Here is a 24539-nt window from a genome sequence, read left to right as displayed (position 1 = left end):
AGATCGTGGTTCGTAAGGGGAAAAGCAGTTTCATGTGACAGTACCGAAGCGAAAGGTAACCGTCAGTTCTCGCGATGATCGATCATTTTGTTGCAGGGCGAAGTGACAACTGGCAAACCCTTCGAATGTGCCTGTTCCAAGAAATCGAAGATGTTACTTTACCGCCTCGGCTAACGTACAAAAGCACGGTTTCGCGAATCACCGGCAGCTCCTCGAAATTAAAATACCCGTGTATTCGATCGAAGTTGGAGACTTTTCATTCAAGAGAGGGCAGAATAACAACGAGGGTTATACGATATATTTATGCAGTGATTCACAAAAATAAAACAGCGTTGTTTCGCACAGCGTAGACGTTTAATTGCGAATCACAATGTAAAAAGTTCAGTTCAGCTTCGGGATTGTATTTTTTAGAATTTTATAGATTGAAAATTGATGTAATTTTTGGATATTTGGTATATATACGTATACACACACATATATATATAAAAATATATATGTGTATATAATCGGAAAATTAACATGAGCATTCAATTCGATATTACAATGAGGCCAGAAATCCGCCTGGACGCAAAATGGCTGAAAACAGATTTGAAACGTTTGCTCTATCGAGACGGTTTGGCCGAACTGTGGAATGAAATGGTACGCGATGGAGAAATTGTAGGTTCCTTTAGCGATGGCCTAGTCAATGCTGCGGGTGTAATAGCTAGAAAAGGTCTTTCAAATTTTACATTAATCATTCATACTAGTTACATACATATTGATACTGACTATATACTATTTCAACGTATTTAGGCGAAAGCGGTCATTATTATTGTAACATGGGTGTGTTAACATGTCCTTGTTGCAACGGGATTTGTGGCCCGCAGAATGGTTGCAACTGTGGACCTTGTCAGAAATTAGACGAAGAGGAAGCTGCAAGGACAAACGTGTCTGTAGAGAAAAGAAAATCAGCCGAACAGATAATGGACTCTTGGCTTTGGGGTTCTCAGCCATGTAAAGAACTTTTCATTTTCAAACAGTGAAACTTTTGTACTTTTCTAAGTACTTTCATAACCATTTTGAAACATTTTCTTCAGCTATTTGCGATCTGACAACGTGCATCAATTTGTTAATCAAAGAGCAGAGGAAATTGTGTTACGAAGTTGCAAACAGTACCTTGTCTGCTACACGGTTAAGGCAACGTTTGGTGGTAGCGAGACGATATTTTACGGCTCTTTCTCGCCATAAACCGCAGGAAACCAAAGATGTTTCAACAACGTCGAAACCTACCGCCAAGTTACAAAAAATGTACAATAATCAACCTTGAGATTCAAGTAGTATAAATATTACATGTATTTATATTGTAAGGGTTATACGTGAATACGTTGATTATTAACCGACGCTCGTTTATACTCGTATAACGATCATGTGATATTTTTTAACAATCTTTTATACATCATTCAGAATATGTGTATATATGACATGTATGTAATTTCAGCGTAAGGCCGAATGAGAAACCGACATTGGGTTTAGCGCGCGTAGGATCTCGTGCAGCGCTAAACTTTTCGTTCGCGTATTTAAGACGGGCTTGGAGATCCGGAGAAGACGTAGAATTTTGCAGCGAGCTTTTGTCCGAGTCACTGGAGGCTTTACAATCTTTGCCCGAAGCCACACTTTTCGATGAAACCAACGTATCTCAAGTATGGTTGGAAGTGGTAGAAAGATCAGCGAAATTTTTGAGACAAGTTGTTACAGGGTATTTGTTTCCAAGATTCATTTCGTCACTTGTTGCCACTGTATTGTCGCTGTTATTAATTTATCGGTATTTGTTACATATAATTTTACTTTCAGGGATATAGTCAGTGGAAGATCATGGTGCCCCATCCCAATATCCGATCAGCACACGGCTCTCTGTTTGTTATTGGAACTGGTGACTCAAAGAGCTACACTGTCCAGCTTATTGGATTCCGTTTGTTTATTACTACATCTGAGTGGCAAGCACAAACATCAGGATAACCGAGTGATGCCACCAGGAAGCACGGCGCCGTTGATACCATTATTGAGACGGCTGAACATGATACCAGCTTCCAAGTCGAGACGAACAGACGTGAACATCGTACCAGGACCTTGCGAGGTTCTCCTCAAGTATCTGAGACTTCCCGAAGACGATTCCACGTCGGTGGATCTACGGAAAGCCGCTGTTATAATAATGTGCAACCTGAGCAGGTTGGCTGCTCCTCTGTTGCCTCCAATTGTTACCGACAGATTCCAGAAGAATCAAAGCCAAACGTTCCAAGAAGTTCTGGCTTGGGGAAGCGTGAAATTTGGCAACGGCTCCTCTCCATTTTACTGCGACGCGATCGCCGAGCTTGGTATCAAGCAACTTTGTTGCACCGAGAGAGCTCTGATGATCCTCTCGATCAGCGGGAACGTTTACATGATGTACTACGGGTCCGAAGCCCAGTATCCCCAAAGAGTGTACGGATTCTCGGAGAAGCCGGTCACAATGATCGCCTCTCACTCGGACGGCACGCACTACTTGGCGTTAACGCAGGACAGCTCGGTTTATTCGTGGGGTAACGGGGACGGTGGACGTCTGGGTCACGGAGACAGAGCGTGGTACGACGAGCCAAAGCTGATCGAGGCGCTGGTGGATAAGAACATAACGTTCATATCTTGCGGAAGCACGTATTCCGCGGCTCTCAGTTCCAACGGCGAATTGTACACGTGGGGACGAGGGAATTACGGAAGATTGGGTCACGGAAGCTCGGACAACGTTTCGGTTCCCACGTTGGTGACCGGCCTGAACGGTCACATGGTAGTATACGTGGCGTGCGGTAGCGGCGACTCGCAGACGTTGTGCGTGACAGCGTCCGGCATAGTATTCTCGTGGGGCGACGGGAACTACGGGAAGCTCGGTAGAGGAGGCTGCGACGGATCCAAGACGCCAAAAATAGTGGACAAGCTGTTGGACATAAACGTAGCGAAAGTGTACTGCGGCGGACAATTCTCGGCGGCTCTGACCGCGTACGGCGAGGTTTACACCTGGGGAAAGGGAGAGGCTTATCGGCTGGGACACGGTAACGAGGAGCACGTTAGATACCCGCAGGTGATCGACGCGTTGAAGACGAAAAAAGTGAAGGAACTGTGCGTGGGTAATTTGCACGTATTGGCGTTGACGGAGGATCAACTGGTGTACGGATGGGGTAGAAACGATTACGGTCAGATAGATCCGGCGTTGGGCACGGTGGTGCCCGAGCCGACCGTTTGTCCAACGTTGTCCGGGAAGAACGTGATCGGCCTGGCCTGCGGACCGACGCAAAGTTTCGCCTGGTGCACGTCAGCGTGGTCGGTGGCGAACAGGGTGGCCTTCGTCGTGGACATCTGCGAGGAGACATTCCGACTGTTGGACACGTTGTTGAGCAAGGCGTGCGAGGGATTGCCGGGCACACGGCCACCTACCCAGGACCGCGAGTGTTTGGCGGTGGCGACGTTGAACCTGATCCGACTGCAATTACACACCATGATCACGCACAACATGGACGGCAAATTGATCGGATTGTCGAACACGCCGTTGTTGAACTCGTTGAAGCAACGGTGCGTCACGCTGGCAAGCAGCAGCGGCATTCTGGCGACCATTCAGGAGGCGGCTCAGGCAGTTTTGCAAACCGGTTGGAGCATCCTGCTGCCGACAGCGAACGAACGGGCGAGAACGTTGTCGAATTTCCTCTCAAAGGCGAACTGCAGCAGTTTCGAGCAGATAAACGCGAGCAACGGCCAGCAATTCATGGCGGACTTGCTGGTCTCCAGCTTGATGGCGGACGGTGGCCTGGAGTTGGCGTTGAAGATCGCGGTGAAGACGGAGACCAGCGAGCTAGCGGAGGACGAGAAGGACTTTCTCGCGAGCAACGTGAACAACGCGGGCAACGCGGGCAGCAAGTCGACCGACACGAAACAGGTGAAGGAATTGAACACGGAGAAGAACAACACGAGCATCTCGTTGCTGCAGCTGGTGAAACAGTTGATCAAGAACGGCAGCTGCATCACGCAGTCGAGGTTACTGGTCGGGCAGCAGCAGCTGCTCCGCAACAACTTGCAGGAGGAGCTGCAGAGGAACGACAACTCGCCCAGCTTGAACCTTCTCTTGAAGTTTCAGCGGCTGTTGATCGCTCAGGTGTACGAGTGCGTGGACGACTGCGTCGGGACGAAGAAGACGCGCGATCAGGAGATGCTCGGCGCCGAGTCACTGTTGAAGAAGTACCTCTCGCAGATTTGCGTCCACGTGACGGACATAATGTCGTCGGCGGTCGATCTGGCGAACGCCGGCGTCAAGCAATTCGTATTCGTCGCCACCGTACTCCGAGGTGACATCGTGAACGTTTTGCTACCCGAGCTGGTTACTTGCCTCATCCTCTTGCAACTCGACTACCCGTTGCTGCTGCTCAACACCAACTGGATGGAGGTGATGACACCGATGCTGGACGCGCTCGATCGTTTCAACAAGCTGGTGCCAACGATCGAGAAGAGCGAGACGGACGATCTCTCTTGGCCGGGGATCATAGCTCCGCAGCACGGCAACAAGATATCCGTGTCGGACGATCAACCTTCGACGATCCGCTGGGCCGACCTGGAGAACCACAATCGCGACGGTGGCCTCTGGGTGGTGGTGAACAACAAGGTGTACGACGTGCAGGACGTTCGGTTCGACGAAAGGAGGTCGAACTCGTCGTTGGAGGAGGATCTTCAGAGGTGCGTGAGCGAGACGACGAACGTGCCGGCGTCTCGCGGACAGCTGCCGCGGACCATGATGGACTCTTACTTCGTCGGCCACTATTGCCACTCGGAGCCGGAAACCACGGAGATCACGATCGACGTGACGGACGTGTGCTCCTGCCTGCTCGACACCGAGAGGGCCCTGGGCTTTCTGTTGGGGCTGCACGCGCACAGGATGCGGCAGAGTTTGCCGCTGCAAACGGCCGAGGAGGAAGCCGGTCGTTGGTTGAACGCCAACTTTCTCAGGGGTGGGCTGCAGGTGCTGCAGCCGCCGAATCCGTACGAGGAGGAGAAGGGAGAGGCGAGGAGCAACACCTCGACGGCCGCCAACTCGCCGACGGAACCACCGCTTCTCCCCCATGTCCGCACCAAGAACGAGCTGCAAAAGGAAAGGCGGGAGGACGACCGAGTCACCGCGTTCATCTACACCCTGGCCGAGACTCACAGGACCACGGACGCTCAGGTTCATTCGTTCTTGACGCTGGTCGACAAGTACTCGAAGGCGAACAACCTTTTGGCGCACACCGAGTTCTCCGGCGATCACCCGGTCGAGGAGGTTGGCCGACTGTTGACGGCCGTCATGGTGAAGCATCTGGCCCTCGGCCATCAGGTGATGAACTTGATCGATCACCACGAGGCAGGGAACGAGAGCAGCTGTCCCAAACTGACGAAACAGTTGTCCGAGGTGATCAGAGCGGTTCATCAGACCAAGTGGAACTTGATCAGGATCCGACAGCAGCAGAACAGGAGCTACAAGGAGGTGTGCGCCCCGGTGCAGGAGAAGTGCAGGTTCCTCTTGCACGAGGTGAGATCCGCGACCAGCTACGAGATCAAGGGGCTGCAGGATTTGAAGTTGTTGTACACCGTGTCGAAATTCCGGAAAACAGCGAGGACGGTGATCAGGGACATTCGAAGGAGCAGAGACTCGGCCGAGCGGCCGAGCAAGCCCGAGGACATATTGAACGCTTCGATTCAGAGCGCGAAGATGAAAAACAAGTCTGACGAAGATGTGTCGATCGCGACGACGACGACGACGACGACGACGATGATGATGACGACATCGATGACGACGACGACGACGACGACGATGACGACGACGGAAGCAGCAACAACAGCAGCAGCAACAGCAGCAATCGTCGTGTCGACGATGATACCGACAATAGCAACGATAACGACAGCAATCCCGTCGTCAACAACAACGGCGACACCAACACTCGCGACGATGACTACGATGACTACGATGACTATGATGACTACAACCACGACGACGACAACAACGACGACAACAACAATAACTCCAATAGCAACACCAACGTCGACACCGACACCGACACCGACACCGACGCCGACGCCGACGCCGACGCCGACGCCGACGCCGACGCCGACGCCGACGCCGACGCCGACAGCGACGTCAACGACCACGACGACAACGTTGACGCCGACGCAGACGTCGACGGCAACCTCGGTGCCACAAATCTCGCCGAGTTTCGCGCAAAAGGAAACGGGCGGCAAGCAGCAACAATCGCTGGCGTCGCCGAGGTTGGAAAACTCGTCGACGACAACGGGCAACAAGAGGAGCAAGGCGAGGCAGAGGACTCTGAACATCGACTCGAGCGAACTGATGGTGAACATAATAAACTTCGTGATAACCGAGGACAGCGGAGACGCGGAGACGCTTCGTCGAGCGATGTACTGCCAGATGCAGCGGGCCAAGCTGCGCGAGCAGGGGATCCTGGTGATGCAGCAGCTGCTGAAGAAGGACTACCTGATCACGTCGGTAAAGTACTCGTTGCTGAACGGCTGGCTCGGCCTGTCGCAGGAGAACAGGTCGCTGGCCGAGGGGATAACGCACTGCCTCGAGGACATTCGGTCGGTGACGCCGTACCAAAAGTCGAAGATCATCCTGGCCGAGGCGGAGATCACCGGTTGGGCGGTGCAGGCGTTGCGAGCGTACGTGGTGCAGGCGGAGCTGCCGAGCAAGCCGGCAAGGGCGGCCAAGATGAGCGACAAGAGCAGCGTGAACCAGGGGACGTACACCTGGCTGAGGAAGTTGCCGAGGGCGCGATTCTTGCTGACGATACTGGGCATGCTGACCAACTACCAGCACGCGAACGAGGTCGGTTTGCTGGTCAACTCTGGCTGCGTGTCGAGCGTGTTGACGCTGCTGAGGCAGATCGGGCCGTCGTCGTCGTGGTCGGCGTCGGCGTCGGAGACGGCGGAGGCCGACGGTGACGGGAGCGCGCGGCCGAAGGACGGGCCGGTGACGGTGATATACGAGGACAGTCTGGAGAAGAGCAAGCCGCAGAGCGTGCAACTGACCGGCACGGAGCTGGCCGCGTTGATGAAGATCGGGACGAGAGTGGTGCGCGGCGTGGACTGGAAGTGGGGCGACCAGGACGGGCCGCCGCCGGGCGAAGGTCGAGTGATCGGGGAACTCGGCGAGGACGGGTGGATTCGCGTGCAGTGGGACAACGGGGCGACCAACTCGTACCGGATGGGCAAGGAGGGCAAGTACGACCTGAAGTTGGCGGAGCCGCCGACGCCGCCGGAGACCGACTCGGAGATCGACTCGCCGGCGGTGGAGTTGGCGAAGGCGAACGTCTGTCCCGCCGGGGAGAAGAGGAACGGTGACTCGGTGGTGGATGTGCATCCGACCACCTGTCTGAAATCCGCCTCGGTCACGGTGCTTCGCGTTCTCCTCTTTTGCTGCGGCATCGAGGCCGACCGCGTCACTCCCTCGGCCATAAAGATACTCGCCTCGGTGCTGCGCGGCATCCTCTCCGCCGCCTACGGAAACCGCCAGCTGAACGCGGCGCATTCGCAGCTCGCGCGCGAACACCACGAGACCTGGGCGACCCTCGGCTCGTTGAGAGCCATCGCCAAGTCCACCGAACTCTGCAGGTCCCTCAGCACCAAGGCCTGGCTCAATTTCCTCCTGAACATCATCGCCGAGCAAACGAATCCCAACCTGGAGAAGCAGATAATGGCGGTGCGTCTGCTGACCGCGGTCCTCCCCTCGTGGAACGCCGACAGTCAGCAGAGCCAGCAAACGCTGGTTGCCTTGCTCGAGAGGATCTTTCGCATAATGGGGCACGTGGCGCTCTGCTGCAATCTGAGCGCAGTTGGCAGCGAGCTCTACTCGAACAAGTGCCGCGTCTCGTTGACCGCCTCGCACAGCTCGACCGTGGTCGAGGAGCTCGTGTCGCTCGTCAGATACCTGCACACCCTGCCAAAGTGGAACGCCACGTTGAACGCGTTCCTCGCCTCGAAGCTGTCGCTGGCCGCGGACTTGTTGAGCGACGGCCCGCTGTTTCACATACAGCTGAACGAGAACGGCGGCGAGAACAGCGCCAACATCCAAGACACCGTGATGGCGGCTCTGATCGTAGCCGGTGGTCTGGACGACCGGCCGAGAATCGGCGGTCTGATCGAGGTGGCCGACGGACAGGCGGTCGGCACCGTCTGCAGATTCACCAAACGCTCCAAGATTCTCGTGCAGATGCACGACGCCGACAACACGCGCAAGAAGCTGCCGTTCTACGGCGTCAAGCCACTCGGCGAGAAGTTTCGTCTGGACCGAATGCCCATGCCGGACTCGTTCGTCCCCACTTGGGTCAACCTGCTGCTGGGTCATCGGGGAATGGACAAGAGGCCGAACGGCATGCCGGTGATTGCCGGCTCGGTGAACGCGTCCATTCTACGCAGCCAGCAGCAGCAACTCGCCGCGCTGAACGCCGGCAAGATTCTGTTGGATTATCAGACAAAGTTGAGGAAGATATTGAGGTACGCGATCGACAGCAACAGCGGCAGCAGCAGCAGCAGCAACAGCAGCAGCAACAGCAGCAGCAGTAGCAGCACCACCACCACCACCACCGCCAATAACAACAACAATAACAACAACAACAATAACAACAACAACCATTACACCCATCAACAACACCAGCAGCCTCAACATCATCATCACCATCATCATCATCATCATCATCATCATCATCATCATCATCGTCGTCATCACTACCATCATCATCATCAGCAGCAGCAGCAGCAGCAGCAGCAGCAGAATCAGCAGCAGCAGCAGCAGCATCATCATCATCATCATCTTCGTCATCACATCGACGAGGAGAGCATCTGCGACTCGAGCGGCCGACAGTGGGACAAGGACGGCGTGAAATGCCACGCGACCGTTGCTGTTCGCCGTAGCGAGAGGATCAACGAGGACAAGAACGACGAGGAAGTGAACGGCGACAACAACGAGGAGGAGGAAAACGACGACAACAACGAGGGAGAGAACGAGGAGGACGACGGTGACGAGGACGACGAGGACGACGACAACGACGACAAAAACGACGAAGAGAACGAGGGCGACGTGGCGCAGGAGGAGGAGGAGGAGGAGGAGGAGGACGACGCGAACCAGGTGAGAGCGTCGACGATCGTGGTGGTGGTGGACAGCGAGAGAAACAACGGCAAAAGCAACGACCAAGCAAAGAACAAGAGCGGCAGCAGCAGCGGCAACAACAACAACTACAACAACTACAAGTACAACTACAACAACAACAACAACGGCGACAGCGACAAGTTCGGCGAGAACGTCGTTGGAAGCGAGATGGCGAGGAATTATCAAAACGTCGCCAGCGACGGTCAACCAAGTCACGAGGTTAACCTCGTCGGGGGGACCAACGCCGAGGACAGTTACGCGGTAGACCAGAGTAGTAGCGCGCAGAGTAACGGGAACGGTGAGAGAGGAGACGGTTGTCGCGGCAGGCGTACGATCTTGTTCCAAGAGATGTTGATACGAGCCACGAGGCCGCAACCGTTGAAACCGATATTCAAGCGCAAGGAACTGGAAGAGGCGGCTCTGACGGTTTCGCAGTACCTCGCCTCCGAGCTGAGACACTCGCCGATTCAAGGTGCCGCGTCGACGACGACGTCGACGACAACAACGACCGTGACGACCGTGACGACCACCGCTGCGACGACGATGGGAATAGGAACGGGAATAGCGTCGGCGTCGGGCGGCGGTGCCGGCTTCTCGGAACCCGATTCACCGGCGTCCGACTGTTCCCTGGTGTCGTTAACGTCCAGCCAGAAGAAACACTGCAGAAGCAGCGGACGAAAGAGTCCACCGCCGATGAGCCCGCTGGTGGCGCAGCTGACCGAGATGGGCTTCCCGAAGAGGAGCGTGGAATTCGCCATCAAGAGCCTGAGCACGGCGGTCGGTTACATGACGGCGGAGACAGTGGTCGCCTGGTTGCTGGAGAACCCAGACGCCGCGCTGAGCGACAGCGAGACGTTGTCCAGTCCGGTGTACGGGCTGTCCGATCCGGAGGACTCGAGCAGCGAGAACATGGACGAGTCACCGTCGAGCCACAACGCCGCCGCCGCCGCCGCTGCCGCCGCCATCTCCTCCTCCATGTTACCGCCCAACTACATGAAACGCTCCGACTTTCTCTCGGTGGACGAGTACGCCATCTACGTGAGGGACAATCTGACGGCGGGCATGCTGGTGCGGTGTTGCAAGAGCTACGAGGAGGTGGAGTACGGCGACGTCGGCCAGGTGATCAAGATCGATCCGGAGGGTTTGCACGATCTGAACGTTCAGGTGGCTTGGCAGCGGAAAGGCGGCACTTACTGGGTCCGGTTCATCCACATCGAGTTGCTGGGTCATCCGCCGACGATACCGGGGCCGGCGGCGCTCAAGATCGGCGACAAGGTGAGGGTGAAGGCGTCGGTGACGGTGCCCAAGTACAAGTGGGGCTCGGCGAATCATCAGAGCGTCGGCGTGGTCACCGGCATCATCAACAACGGGAAGGACGTGTCGGTGGACTTTCCGCAGCAGAGCGGCTGGACCGGCTGCGCGATCGAGATGGAACGGGTGCCCTCCTGCCATCACTCGGTCTCGTGCAACTCGTGCCACCTGCTGCCGATATCCGGGCCGCGTTTCAAGTGCAAGTACTGCGACAGTTACAACCTCTGCGAGAACTGCTTCTACACGAAACGGTGCCACCGGCACGGCTTCAATCGGATCGTGGAGCCCGGCTCGGCGGCGGTGTACGCCGGCAAGCCGGGAAGATATCACAGGCAAGACTACGCGGCCGAGTCGTCGTTGATCGACGACTGGTCAAAGTGCATACGAACGTTGAGCGTCTCGTCGCGTGAGAGCTGGGCGACACGGCTGGTGGACGGGTCCGGCCTCTACTGGCAGAGTTGCGGCTCTCAGGGTAAACACTGGATTCGCATGGAGATGCTGCCGGGCGTGCTGGTGCACTCGCTGAAGATCACGGTGAACCCGCAGGACAGCAGCTACATGCCGTCGCTGGTCGCGGTGAACGTCGGCGAGTCGTTCAACAGTCTGGTCGAGTTGGCGGCCATCAGCGTCCGCCACACCGACACCAGCGTCCTTCTGCTCCAGGACAGCAAGGAGTACTACCCGTGCGTCGAGATTGCGATCAAGCAGTGCCGGAACGGCGGCATCGACTGCAAGATACGCGGCCTGCAGATAATCGGCAAGCGAAAGACGTTCGAGAGTCAGTTGACCACGTCCGTGTCGTTCCTCGCCTCGGACTGGGAGATCGTTCAGGAACAGATGAACAACACGCCGCAGCGGGGAACGACCGCGGCGGCGGCGACGACGACGACGACGACGACGACGACGACGACGGCGGCGGCGGCGGCGGCGGCGGCGACTGCGTCGACGGCGGGAGAGTCACCGCCGCAGCACTCGGCCGTCTACGTCTGGGGCCTGAACGACAAGGATCAGCTGGGTGGGCTGAAGGGATCCAAGATCAAGCTGCCGGTTTACAGCGAGATTCTCGCCAAGTTGAAGCCGGTTCACATCGCCGGCGGCAGCAAAACGTTGTTCGTCGTCAGCCAAGAGGGGAAACTGTACGCGTGCGGCGAGGGGACGAACGGCCGGCTGGGCCTCGGCGACGACAGCAACGTCTGCGAGCCGAAACCGATCCCGTTCCTCAGCCAGTACGTGATCAAGAAGGTGGCGGTGCACTCGGGCGGCAAGCACGCGCTGGCCCTTACCCAGGACGGCAAGGTGTTCTCGTGGGGCGAGGGCGAGGACGGGAAGCTCGGCCACGGGAACTCGGTCTCGTTGGACAAGCCGAGGCTGATCGAGTCGCTCCGGTTGAAGAGGATACGGGACGTGGCGTGCGGCTCCGGCCACTCGGCCGCGATAACCACCAGCGGGGAACTGTACACGTGGGGCCTCGGCGAGTACGGCCGGCTCGGCCACGGCGACACCGCCACGCAGCTGAAGCCGAAGCTGGTGCAGTCGCTGGTCGGTCAGCGGGTGATGCAGGTGGCGTGCGGCAGCCGGGACGCGCAGACGATGGCGTTGACCGCCGACGGCTCGGTCTACTCGTGGGGCGACGGCGACTTTGGCAAGCTGGGTCGCGGCGGCAGCGACGGTTGCTACACGCCGCTGTTGATCGACCGGCTGAACGGTCTCGGCGTCGTGCAGATCGAGTGCGGCGCTCAGTTCTCACTGGCGTTGACCAAGTACGGCGAGGTGTGGACCTGGGGCAAGGGCGATTACTTTCGGCTCGGTCACGGCAACGACCACCACGTGCGAAAGCCGACGATGGTCGAGGGTCTACGCGGCAAGAAGGTGATACACGTGGCGGTCGGCGCTCTTCACTGCCTGGCGGTGACCAGCACCGGCCAGGTGTACGCCTGGGGCGACAACGACCACGGTCAGCAGGGAAACGGCACCACCATCGTCAACAAGAAGCCGTCGCTGGTCCACGAGCTGGACGACGCGAGAGTGAATCGGGTCTCTTGCGGCTCCAGTCACAGCGTCGCCTGGGTGTTGACCGACCAGCCGGCCACCAAGAATCAAGAACCGGTCATGTTCCCGATCGCCAAGGATCCGCTCGGTCAAACGTCCCTCAAGTTCAAGTGCAGCAGCAGCAGCAGCAGCACGACGATCGACGGCGCAACAACCGCCGGCATCCCCAAGATGATTTCCTCGCCGGCAAGCACCGGCGACACGGTCCTCGTCAACCAGAGTACCGTCGGCGGCGGCGGCGGCGGCGGCGGCGGCAACCATACCACCCTCTCCAGCAGCGGCAATCGACCTTCCCTCTCGAGAATCATCCTCTCGCTCGAGAGCAACGTGGCGAAGCAGCAAGCGTTGCAGCACGTCATCAACGCTCTTCGTATAATACAAGCTCGAATCATCGTGGTGACGGCGTTACGTAGTCACTCGACGTTAAAGTCTGGCAACAACACAACCGTGCCGAGCAACGTGCCGATCTGTGGTCCGGGAGCGACCGGAGTCATCGGCGGAGGTGGTGGTGGAGGATTCTCGACGACGAGCGACGCGATCACCAACGGACCCAACAACGAGGTGACGGTGACGGCGGCGACTGGCCACCATCAAAACGTCTATCAAAACGTCGGAGAGAGCGCGCAGGGCGGCGGAGAAGCGCCGGCGAACGCAGCCGAACTGGTCCACTTGGTCGGCGGCGGTGGCGGCGTCGGCGTCGGCGTCGGCGTCGGCGTCGGCGTCGGCGTCGGCGTAGGCAACAGTCCGCGAACCAGTCCCGAGTCCGAAGACTACCCGTCCTCGTTGGCGGCCGTCTTTTTCCCCTCCATGTCCAGCTCGGCGAGCTTGTCGTCGCGCGCGTCGAAAATGTCGAGCAGCGCGATGAGCGTGATCGCGGCCACGCTCACGTCCAACGCACAGATAGTCGGCGAGGGTGTCACGGTCGCCGATCCGAACCTGGACGACTTCACCTGCACGTTGACCGAGGAGGACGCGAGAATGTTGGTCGATCTGTTGAAACTGGCGGTTGGCAACAGGGTGTGCAAAGGGGCGCGAGAGACGATATCCTCGGTGCTGATCGCGCTGGCCAAGGCGAACCACTCGATTCGCAGCATGCTGCTGGAGCTGTGCATCACCGAGCTCGAGGACACGGTGGCCAACTCGAGCAACAAGAGCAAAACGCCGCAGCCGGTCGTGCAGGAGAGCCCGCACCCGTACATCGACGGCACCACGTTGACCGGGCAGGTGATGGTGCCCGGCGCCGAGTGTCTCCGGCTCGAGTTCGACCGACGTTGCTCCACCGAGAGACGTCACGACCCGCTGACCATCATGGACGGTAGCAATCGCGTGCTGGCGGTCAAGTCCGGCAGAGAGTGGAGCGAGTGGGCCGCCGAGATTCGAATCCCCGGCGACGAGCTGAGATGGCGATTCTCGTCGGACGGGTCGGTGAACGGCTGGGGATGGCGATTCACCGTCTACCCCGTCTTCTTCACCCTCTCGCCGCACGAGCGCATCTCCGACAGGGCGGTGCTCTCGCAGCCGGCAATCGCGCTCGCCGAGTCGCTCCTCGACAACGCGCTCATCACCTTGGACAGGAACATTGCCACACGGCTGGCCGCCACGCTGGCCCAGTGCAGCCAGCTGAGCGTGCTGTCCGCCCAGCAGCGGATGTGGGCGTTGAGAAAGTTGCAGGTCGTGTACACCAGCGGCCCGGGAATACGCCCGGAGGTGGCGCTCTCCTCGCTGCTCGGCTCGCTGCCGAAAGCCCTGCTCAGGCAGTACACGTACGAGGATCCACTGGTACGCGGTGGCAAACAGTTGATGCACAGCGACTTCTTCAAGGTTCTGGTCGCGCTCGCCTGCGACCTCGAGCTCGACGGGATGCAGTGCTGCTCGGAGATTCACAAGTGGTCGTGGTTCCGACGGTACTGCCTGTCCGCTCGGGTCGCCAAGTCTCTCGTCAATCGGACCCCCCTTCCGAAGGCCTTCTGCCTCGAGGTTACCAAACGTATCAACGACATGATCACCACCGACGATTACGAGGGCCACACCAGGGACCACGAGAATCACGAGCTCTTTAAGCAGGAGCACGACGAGCAGCTGTTGCAGTGGTTGAACCGCAGGCCGGAAGACTGGACGTTGTCGTGGGACGGTTCTGGCGCCATCTACGGCTGGGGTCACAATCATCGCGGCCAATTGGGCGGCCTCGAGGGAGCCAAGGTAAAACTGCCCGTCCTCTGCGAGAGCTTGTCCGCCCTTCGACCGGTTCAACTCACCGGCGGCGAGCAAACTTTGTTCGCGGTCACTGCCGACGGCAAGGTCTACGCAACCGGTAAATAATTCTCTCTCTCTCTCGACTTTCTTCTTTTTTTTTTCTTTTCTTTTCTTTTCTTTTCTTTTCTTTTCTTTTCTTTTTTCTTCCCGTCGTTCCCGCTCGTCAATCGTTACTACATCGTTTACGCAGGTTACGGCGCCGCCGGCCGTCTAGGTATCGGAGGAACGGACTCGGTCATGGTACCGACTCTCTTGGAATCCATCCAGCACGTGTTCATCAAGAAAGTGGCTGTGAACTCGGGTGGCAAACACTGTCTTGCACTGAGCTCCGAGGGACACGTTTATTCTTGGGGCGAAGGGGACGATGGAAAGCTGGGGCATGGAAACAGGACCTCGTACGAGCGGCCAAAGTTGATCGACCAGCTGTTGGGCACCGAGATCGTTGACGTTGCTTGCGGTGGCCATCACAGCGCGGCAATCACCAGCGCCGGTTGGCTCTACACGTGGGGTAAAGGTACGTACGGTTTCCGACAACGAAACGACGAACAAACGCAAAACGCGTCTAAAGTTGAAAGTCTGAAATTTCAGGCCGATACGGACGACTGGGCCACGGGGAGAGCGAGGATCAATTGTCGCCGAAACTGGTCGAGGCTCTCCAAGATTACAAGGTAATCGACGTAGCTTGTGGAAGCGGCGACGCGCAAACTCTCTGCGTCACCGACGACGACAACGTCTGGAGTTGGGGCGACGGCGATTACGGAAAGTTGGGCAGAGGTGGTAGCGACGGCTGTAAAATCCCGATGAAGATCGAGTCGCTCGCTGGCCTCGGCGTCATCAAAGTCGAATGCGGCAGTCAGTTTTCCGTCGCTCTGACAAGATCGGGAGCGATATACACCTGGTAAGAATCCGAATTCGATTCGTCTCATTCTCTCGCCGATATCCTTGGCGTTGTTCTTGACAACAATTCTGAAACTCTTTCGATACTCACAACTATATATTTATATATATATATATATATATATATATATATATATATATAGAGAGTTGAACGCTCGCTGTGTACCAGCTACAATTGTCCATAAAAATTCGCATCAGTTCGCAGTTAATGATAAAAGTCGTGTCGAAAGGGTTCAACGAAATCAAAGGGTCAAACCAAATCACATCAATTTTGCACGTAAACGCAGGGGTAAGGGCGATTATCATCGTTTGGGTCACGGAACGGACGATCACGTTCGAAGGCCGCGAAAGGTGGCAGCTCTGCAAGGGAAAAAGGTCATCTCCATAGCGACCGGTTCGCTGCATTGCGTGGCGTGCACCGACAAGAGCGAAGTCTTCACTTGGGGAGACAACGACGAAGGCCAGTTGGGCGACGGAACGACGAGCGCGCTTCACAGACCGCGGCTGGTTCACGCGCTCCAGAGTAAAAAGATCACTCGGGTTGCCTGCGGCAGCGCTCACACTCTGGCGTGGAGTACGGTGAAAGCCACGCAGAGCAGAATGCCCGTCACCACGCCGATGGAGTACGACTTGGTAAAGGACTTGCCCTTCCCCGTGTTGCACAACCGACTGGTCCTCCTCCATCACTTTGCCGAGTTACTCTGCCCGTGTTTGCCAATGTTTCCGACGACCGGCCCCGTCAGCTTGAGCAAATTGGCGCCGATGCTGGTGTACAGCATCAAAGAAGCAACCTTCCGCAAGGTGGTTCAGGCAACGATGGTCAGAGACCGGCAACACGGCCCGGTGATTGAACTGAATCGGATACAAGTGAAACGAGCCAGAAGCAAGGGCGGACTAGCAGGGCAGGACGGCATGAAGTCCGTCTTTGGTCAAATGGTCTCCAAGATGTCATTGCTCACGCAGGATGTACTCTTCTTTCCCCACAGAGTCTGGAAAGTGAAATTCATCGGTGGGTTAAACGAAATTTTACTACTACTCGAGTTCGTAGCTGGAGGAAATAAGGAAAAATGCAAACCAACACACGCGAAAATAGGTACACATACGTTCGAGCAAGTAATACCTTGTGTCTCGTGTTCTCGACAGGGGAGAGCGTGGACGATTGCGGCGGTGGATACAGCGAGAGTATAGCGGAGATGTGCGACGAGTTGCAAAACGGTTCTCTGCCTCTGCTCATACCGACACCGAACGGCCGTGACGACAGCGGCACCAACAGAGATTGTTTCCTCCTCAATCCGATAGCCGACTCGCCACTGCACATGAACATGTTCCGATTTCTCGGCATTTTAATGGGCATAGCGATAAGGACCGGTAGCCCGTTGAGCTTGAATCTGGCAGAGCCTGTGTGGAAACAGCTTGCAGGCTTATCTTTAACACCGGCGGATTTAACCGAAGTTGACAGGGACTATGTCCCCGGGTTGCTGTGCATCCGAGATATGGACTCCGACGAAAAGGTGTTCCAAACACTTGAAATGCCATTCTCCACGCCGTCTGCCGTAGGACACGACGTACCTCTGTCCAGCAGGTATTTATTTATTTCGTCGCCGTATTCGATAATTCGTTCCCTCCTTTCCTCTTCTTTTCATCTTTCCTCCGACTAAGAGTACTCTACTCTTCTTTCTTTCTTTCAGGTATCGAAAAATCACTCCGGAAAATAAGCACGAGTACGTCCAGCTGGCACTGAATTACAGATTGCACGAGTTTGACGCTCAGGTAGCGGCTGTCCGCGAAGGAATGTCGAAAGTTATACCCGTGCCATTTCTCGCGTTATTCAGCGGACCCGAGTTGGAAACGATGGTGTGCGGCAGTCCGGATATACCACTCACCTTGTTAAAATCTGTCGCCACTTATAAAGGTATAGAAGCCGTAACACAACACGACTCTACCAATTAAATGATTAAATTTTCCAATCCAATCTCCACGTGCTTTCTACGTGCTTTCTCTAGGCATCGAAATGACCGCTCCCCTGATACAATGGTTCTGGGAAGTGATGGAAGAATTTTCCAACCAAGAGAGATCTTTGTTTCTACGATTCGTTTGGGGTAGGACGCGTTTGCCGCGTACAATTGCCGACTTTCGTGGAAGAGATTTCGTCCTGCAGGTAATGTCGGGAGACTCTCCCAAAATTTCCAATGCATTTCTCTCAAATTGTTCACATTTGTTGTCTTTTTCTTGTTTCAACTCTAGGTTATGGACAAATACAATCCACCGGATCATTTTCTTCCTGAAAGTTACACGTGCTTTTTTCTATTGAAAATGCCGAGGTATTCGTGCAAGCCAGTGCTGCGACAAAAATTAAAATACGCGATACATTTTTGTAAAAGTATCGACACCGACGAATACGCTAGAGTACAAGCTGCGACCAATTCAGACACCGAAGAAACGGACAGTCTCGCTAGCGAAGAGTATATATCGCTTTAGTAAAATTGATTCTGCAATTCTTCCTTTTTTTTTTTTTTTTTTCTTTTGTTTTCCGTACAGTCAACTGAATCACTTCGAGTCACTTTGATCAATCAATTGATTCTCGACTGTTAGAATGATACTTTCGATTAAGTAGAAAAAATTTTTTTCTTGTAAATCTGAACAATTTAGATTTATTAGTCTCAACATCTGTATAAGCTGCTCTCCCTCTGACTTTCTCTCTTTCTCTTTTCCTTCCTTCCTCTCTCTCTCTCTTTCTCTGTCATTCTCTCATTCTCTCACGCAAACGTGAATAATTCAAACTGTATTATAAAAGTTGTATTATTTGTCATCGAAAAAATACTTCAAAGTATTATTGAAAATATAGATATTATATACACATATATATATATTATATATATATATATATATACACACACACACACACGCTACGATAATTAATATACAATTTCTAATGTATACGTGTATGTATTATTCGTACACTTGCGTACACAGAATTCTTTTCGCTTATTTATTTATTTCATATTTATATTTAATATCTGTATAATTGAAAGACTGTATTATATATATGTACTTTATACGTATACGTAGGTACGCACGAGCGTGCTGGTGTCAAAATGACATTGTCGTACATCTTCGTTTGGCTTTTATAATTGTTACCGCGGAATGATGTGAATACAAGAAATACAAATTGTTATATTAAGTAACGCGTATGAAAGACTTTGGTTTCTGTGTAATATTGAGTAATATTTTTGGACAACATTTACTTTCACATGTCAGACAATTGAGAAGTATTATGGAAAGAATGTTAATTAATTATATAATTTGTTATATTTGACACCTTTAAAGATTAATTCTTAGTTCTTCGTAGGGAAAAATTGCCTTTCTTAAAATTATCGTTAATGAAAAATACAACAAAAGCTTCACTCTTTCCACACGATTCTTATATGATAGAATAAACAAACTAGTTAATGAAAGTATTTTATATTTTCGTATCAATTTACAAAAGGAATATTGCTTTTTAAATTCTTTTCGTTTAATTGCGCATTAATACAGAATTATTATTGAATATTGTACAAGATTAATGAGTACGTTTGATAATGCGAATTGATAAACATGGCTATTAAAAAGATAAAACGCTGACAGAGCAACTCTCACTGTATGAAACGCAACATTGAGATACTGTAAATTCATATTCTTTCGTTTCATATGAAAAATATGTTTCACTTAATAAAGCACAAGGTATTTGTAACTGTTTATTTTCGTTCATATTCAAATTACTAAAATTCTAATAAATTATTTTCAGTTTCATAGAGTGTATATTAATTACACAAAATCAGTAACAAGAAAACAGAATTTATCATCCACAATACAGCTCCCAAATTATGCAGATGTTGTAATAATAGGTACGTTTCTTTGATTCTTCAAATCTATAAATTCCTCTAGACATTTTCTACCTTAACTTGAGTTCGAAATAACATTATACGTTAATGTGTTACTCTCAGGTGGAGGTAGCGCAGGTTGCAATGCACTTTATCATTTTGGAAAACGTGGGATCAACGCTGTGCTATTGGACAAATCAAAATTAACATCTGGTACTACGTGGCACACCTCAGGTCTTGCGTGGAGTATACGAGGTCCAAATGATGTTGAAATGGAATTATTAGACGCTACAAAGCGCATTTTTAACTCTCTGGAAAAGGAAACTGGTATAAATCCAGGATGGATAAATAATGGTGGAATTTACGTTGCACGTTCCAACGTAATAAACATTTCTTCTCCTCTCTTTTATTTCTTCTAGACAATTGTTCCTTTAACGTCACCATTATTTTTATTGTTACAATTCTTGTTTCTGTTGGTATCTAATATTATTTACATACTACAGGACCGATTGAACGAATTTAGAAGAGCAATCACTGGTTCAAAAATTTTTGGTATTCAAGCGTATTTAATTTCTCCCCAAGAAACAAAAGAGTTGTTTCCTTTATTGAACGAGAACATTATTCAAGGAGCAATTTATTCTCCAGAAGATGGTGTCATTGATCCGACCATGCTAATTAACGCTTTAACAAAATCAGCAAAAAGTAATGGTTGTCAGGTAAAAAAGTTACATAATTAAAGTTCTTCCCTTTTTTTTTTCTTCCTTTTATAGATAAGAATAAACCAAGAAAATGTGAAGCTATAAAAAATTATGGTGTAGATTATCGAAGACTGTCCTGTTACAAAGATACTCACAAAGGAAACTATTGGGAATAACAAAAAGGTTTACGGTGTAGAGACGCCACATGGAATGATAAAAACAGATGTTGTTCTCAATGCTGCCGGAGCTTGGTCAAAAAATGTAGCAAACATGATTAACGCGAATATTCCTCTGACACCAATGAAGCATGCTTACGTTGTTACAGAACCCATAAAAGGATTGGAAAATCTTCCAAATGTTAGAGATCCTGATGCAACTCTGTACTTTCGAATTCGAGGTAGCACAATAGCTATAGGTGGTTATGAACAAAATCCTATTATACTCCCATCTGTAAGTTTATCTTGACGCAGAGTATCATCGACAAGGAGTGTTGAATACAATTCGGACAAGGAAACAATTTTATCAATATTAATTGTATACTTTGTTTGCATAAAAGGCTCCGGAGGACTTTTCATTTTGCCTCTACGAATTAGATTGGAACGTCTTCAACGCACATTTAGAATCAATGATTCAGTTAATTCCTCAACTATCGACAACTGGAATACGAACTACGATATATGGACCAGAAAGTTTCACTCCTGATCATAAACCAATTATGGGTATTTAAAAACATTGTTCTCCTTCTCTCTATGTATAATATAATATTGGATAATCCTATATTTCACGTTTAAAAGGTGAAGATCCACATTGTTATGGATTTTTTTACTCTTGTGGTTATAATAGCGCCGGAATGATGTTGGGAGGTGGATGTGGAGAACAAATTGCACATTGGATAATTCATGGGCAACCAGATAAATACATGTTCAACTATGACGTCAGAAGGTTCTTCGAATATTTCTACTTCTCTTCCCCCCTGTTTCAATTCTATCCAATTATATTAATACTTTTTGTACTTGTTTGTTTATTCGTTTCACAGATTTTCACCAGAACAAAGAAACAATGCGGTCTGGATACGCGAAAGGTGTCATGAAGCCTATGCAAAGAATTATAGCATTGCATTTCCACATGATCAACCATTAAGTGGTAGAAATCTTAAATTGGATCCATTTCACAGTGTAAGATACATACTGTTCTTTATCTAATGATGTCAATATTTAGTGAACACGCAATGAACAAAAACAAGTTGTCCTTTTACTCACTTGCTCATTTACCACAGTTACTTGTTGAGAAAGGTGCTATTATGGAAGAGTACCAAGGTTGGGAACGCCCTGCGTGGTTCTTTCCAACTAACAAAGTAAAAATTTTATCGTACGATTATGGTGGATACTACGGAGTAGCAAAAAATCAAAATGATAATTATCGTGCATTGATAGAGAAGGAACGTGGTTTTCATTTCTCACCATATGACGAAATGGTATGCCAGTGAAATGAAAGTACATTTAAAAATAGAGAAAGACAAGTAAGAAAATAAAAGAAGCTATCAATAATGAAATGATTTTTCATCAGATTCGAGAAGAAGCTCTTGCTTGTTGTCAAAATGTCGTTTTATTCGACACATCTCACCTTGGAAAATTCTATCTTTGTGGACCTGATGCCCAAAATACAGCAGATTATTTGCTCACTGCAAGAACGGATTGCAACTTCAATAAGACAGTTTACTCTTGTATGTTGAATCATGCTGGAGGAGTAGAAGCAGATTGTACAGTCACAGTGTTGGAGCCTGGTTCCAATGGAATTGTAAATCCAACATTTAAAGGAAAAGCTTACTATATCGGTAAATTAACTTTAAAATAATATTTCGTCACTTTATGACGATAATTTATTATATATCTTAATTGAACATTTTCATTAACAGTTAATGTAAAATCAATTTCTTATATTATTATTTTTTTGAGACTAATAAATATTTATTACGTTTATAAATTTTTTAGACTTTTTTCTTATATCTTTCCATTAACAAGTTATTTATCATTCAATTTATCATTATCTTTATCAGTATGTTTTTTTTTATATTTATTAACAAAATTTCCATTAATTTTTTTTAAGGCATTTAATACCAGTAAACTCTCCAAAAACACTAATACATTTTGTAGTAATTATTGAATTAATTAGATTAATTACTAACAAATTAACGTCACTACTGCGAATTATTAAACGAGGATTGCTTATTTTCGTTTTCAGTCTCGAATGGCACGTCAATTTATCACATAAAGAAAGTAATTACAGAAAAGGGTTTTAATGTATCTTTACACAATGCTACCGAGCAAATTGGTATTTTATCCGTGCAAGGGCCCAGCAGGTACGGTACACACATTTTTATCATTTAAATTTACATCTATGGAGTAATATGTATCAACTTGTAGCCGAAAGGTAATCGAAACATTGATCGAGGATGAAATCTCAGAAGAATCTTTCGCTTATTCGACTACAAAATTGGTAAACATTAAAAACGAAAAGGTACGCTTAATTAGATTTAGTTCTGTTGGTGAACTGGGTTTCGAATTGCATATTCCAAAATCATCTTGCCAATTGGTCTATAAAGCGTTAATAGACTGCGGTAAATCATACGACATGAAACATGCCGGATATCGAGCGCTGTACAGTCTCAGTTGCGAAAAGGGTATGTAACCAATTAAAATGTGATCGGTTTGTAAAACGTAGACATATTATTAACGTTATACTTTTCTCAGGATACTTACTGTGGGGTTCAGATCTCAGAACAGATGATAACCCCATTGAAGCTGGGCTTGGATTTACTTGCCGCGAGACTGGCGAATATCTGGGAAAACCGGCTGTTGACCGATTGCGAAAGATCGGTATAAAAAGGAAACTGGTACATGTTCGTTTGAACGAGTATGTATCATGAAATATTATTGACAATTTTCACATTCTTTTCGATTTTTGACAAAATAATACTAATGCGCATACGCTTTGACACAGTGTTGTTCCATTATGGGGTATGGAACTTATTTACAGAAATGGACGTCTCGTTGGTTATTTACGTCGTGTCGAACAAGGTTACACCAGTAGAAATGTTATTGGACATGGGTAAGGAAAGTGACATTGAATACGACGATAAAAAAGAATATAAAATTAATATTAGTTAATATCAGGTACATCAGACATCCTAATGGGGAAAATGTAACAAAGGAATTTGTGGAAAATGGCAATTATGAAATTGAAGCTATGGGCAAACGATACACAGTGGATCTCTGTTACTGAAATATATTTATAAAATACCATTCCAGGATACACAAATAAACATGATTCGCAAGCTTAAGAGATTTTAAAAGATTGAACTGCCTATTTACATCTACCTACATTTGCATCTATCCTGCTAATGGATTGGCATGTATAGTTACACTATTTATTCGAGTTTCTGTAAGAGGCCTGTAATTTTTAGGATTTACCGGCAATTTCTCCAATTGTTCAAGAGTTTCCAAACCATCTATTACCCTAAAAGTAACAAAAAAATTCATTCACTAAAATCATCAGATTGAATAGATTTTAAACGTTGAGATAAATCAGAGACTAAGCATATTTACTTTCCAAATAAAGTGTACTTCAAATCCAAGTGTGGCTGAGGACCGTACGTCATGAAAAACTGACTCCCATTCATATTTGGGCCATTATTGGCCATGGAGACCAATCCTCTCGCGTTGTGTTTCAATTCTTCCTTAAATTCATCTTCAAATTTGCGATTCCATATTGATGTTCCACCTTTGCCGGTGTGCGTAGGATCTCCAGTTTGCACGATGAAACCTTTTATATTTCTATGAAACAGGCAGTTGTCATAGTAATTGCTAGCACACAGGGCAAGAAAGTTCTGCGAAATACACAGTTGTCAGAAGCATGGTACGAATTTGCACTGCAAAACAAATGTAAAAAAAAATAATAATAATTCCTACCTCGCACGTTTTTGGGCACAACTCGCAGAACAATTCTATCTTTATGTCCCCAACGTCAGTGTGCAAAGTGACGCTCTGCAAATAAAGAATTGCTCGTCATTATTCATATACGTCGATCGACTACAGAACCTACGACGTTATCGAGCAAGAGTAAAAAAATTCGCACCATCTTTGACAGAGTTGTCCATTAATACAAGACAGAGGAAACATATCGTTTGTTACTCTGTGCATCTATTGCGCTTCAACAAATAAAAAAAAAGGCAAACGCACATGTATACGTAGACGTAAAGTCGGCCATCTTGAATTTCATAGAGCT

General features: G+C 50.2%; 3 protein-coding genes and 1 long non-coding RNA gene across 5 annotated transcripts; 2 read left to right on the top strand and 2 right to left on the bottom strand.

Annotated features, from left to right (window-relative positions):
• The first annotated feature begins 193 nt into the window (after window positions 1–193).
• On the top strand, window positions 194–19178 carry LOC122534831 (E3 ubiquitin-protein ligase HERC2). Its single transcript, XM_043665827.1, has 13 exons — window positions 194–712; window positions 793–993; window positions 1077–1287; window positions 1478–1735; window positions 1831–8556; window positions 8644–14858; window positions 14991–15314; window positions 15389–15698; window positions 15985–16706; window positions 16841–17279; window positions 17386–17609; window positions 17701–17855; window positions 17942–19178. The coding sequence occupies exons 1-13, from the start codon at window positions 520–522 to the stop codon at window positions 18173–18175; spliced, it is 16212 nt and encodes a 5403-aa protein (XP_043521762.1). The 5' UTR covers window positions 194–519; the 3' UTR covers window positions 18176–19178.
• LOC122534812 (sarcosine dehydrogenase, mitochondrial) lies at window positions 18710–23595 on the top strand. Of its 2 annotated transcripts, XM_043665778.1 has the most exons (15): window positions 18710–19417; window positions 19482–19581; window positions 19681–19937; window positions 20061–20273; window positions 20376–20705; window positions 20812–20974; window positions 21050–21197; window positions 21292–21430; window positions 21532–21729; window positions 21822–22089; window positions 22497–22614; window positions 22679–22935; window positions 23006–23168; window positions 23256–23363; window positions 23429–23595. In XM_043665778.1, exons 1-15 carry the CDS (start codon window positions 19385–19387, stop codon window positions 23535–23537), a joined length of 2604 nt encoding a protein of 867 aa, XP_043521713.1. In that variant the 5' UTR covers window positions 18710–19384; the 3' UTR covers window positions 23538–23595. The 2 variants fall into 2 exon arrangements, with proteins under 2 accessions (XP_043521713.1, XP_043521714.1); XM_043665779.1 differs by lacking the exons at window positions 18710–19417; window positions 19482–19581 and having other exon boundaries at window positions 19615–19911.
• LOC122534832 lies at window positions 21228–22008 on the bottom strand. The gene is made up of 2 exons (XR_006307997.1): window positions 21879–22008; window positions 21228–21601 (listed from the first exon to the last, which is right to left on the bottom strand). It is a non-coding gene; the product is annotated as an uncharacterized LOC122534832 (long non-coding RNA).
• On the bottom strand, window positions 23525–24539 carry LOC122534829 (peptidyl-prolyl cis-trans isomerase-like 3). Its single transcript, XM_043665824.1, has 4 exons — window positions 24390–24539; window positions 24224–24298; window positions 23861–24141; window positions 23525–23771 (listed from the first exon to the last, which is right to left on the bottom strand). Exons 1-4 carry the CDS (start codon window positions 24390–24392, stop codon window positions 23645–23647), a joined length of 486 nt encoding a protein of 161 aa, XP_043521759.1. The 5' UTR covers window positions 24393–24539; the 3' UTR covers window positions 23525–23644.

The sequence above is a fragment of the Frieseomelitta varia genome, unplaced genomic scaffold, assembly GCF_011392965.1.
Source record: "Frieseomelitta varia isolate USP_RPSP 00005682 unplaced genomic scaffold, Fvar_1.2 scaffold_642, whole genome shotgun sequence".
In the NCBI taxonomy this organism is placed as follows: domain Eukaryota; kingdom Metazoa; phylum Arthropoda; class Insecta; order Hymenoptera; family Apidae; genus Frieseomelitta; species Frieseomelitta varia.
The sequence above is the reverse complement of the archived record's forward strand: the minus strand, read 5'-3'. Positions and strand labels throughout refer to the sequence as shown.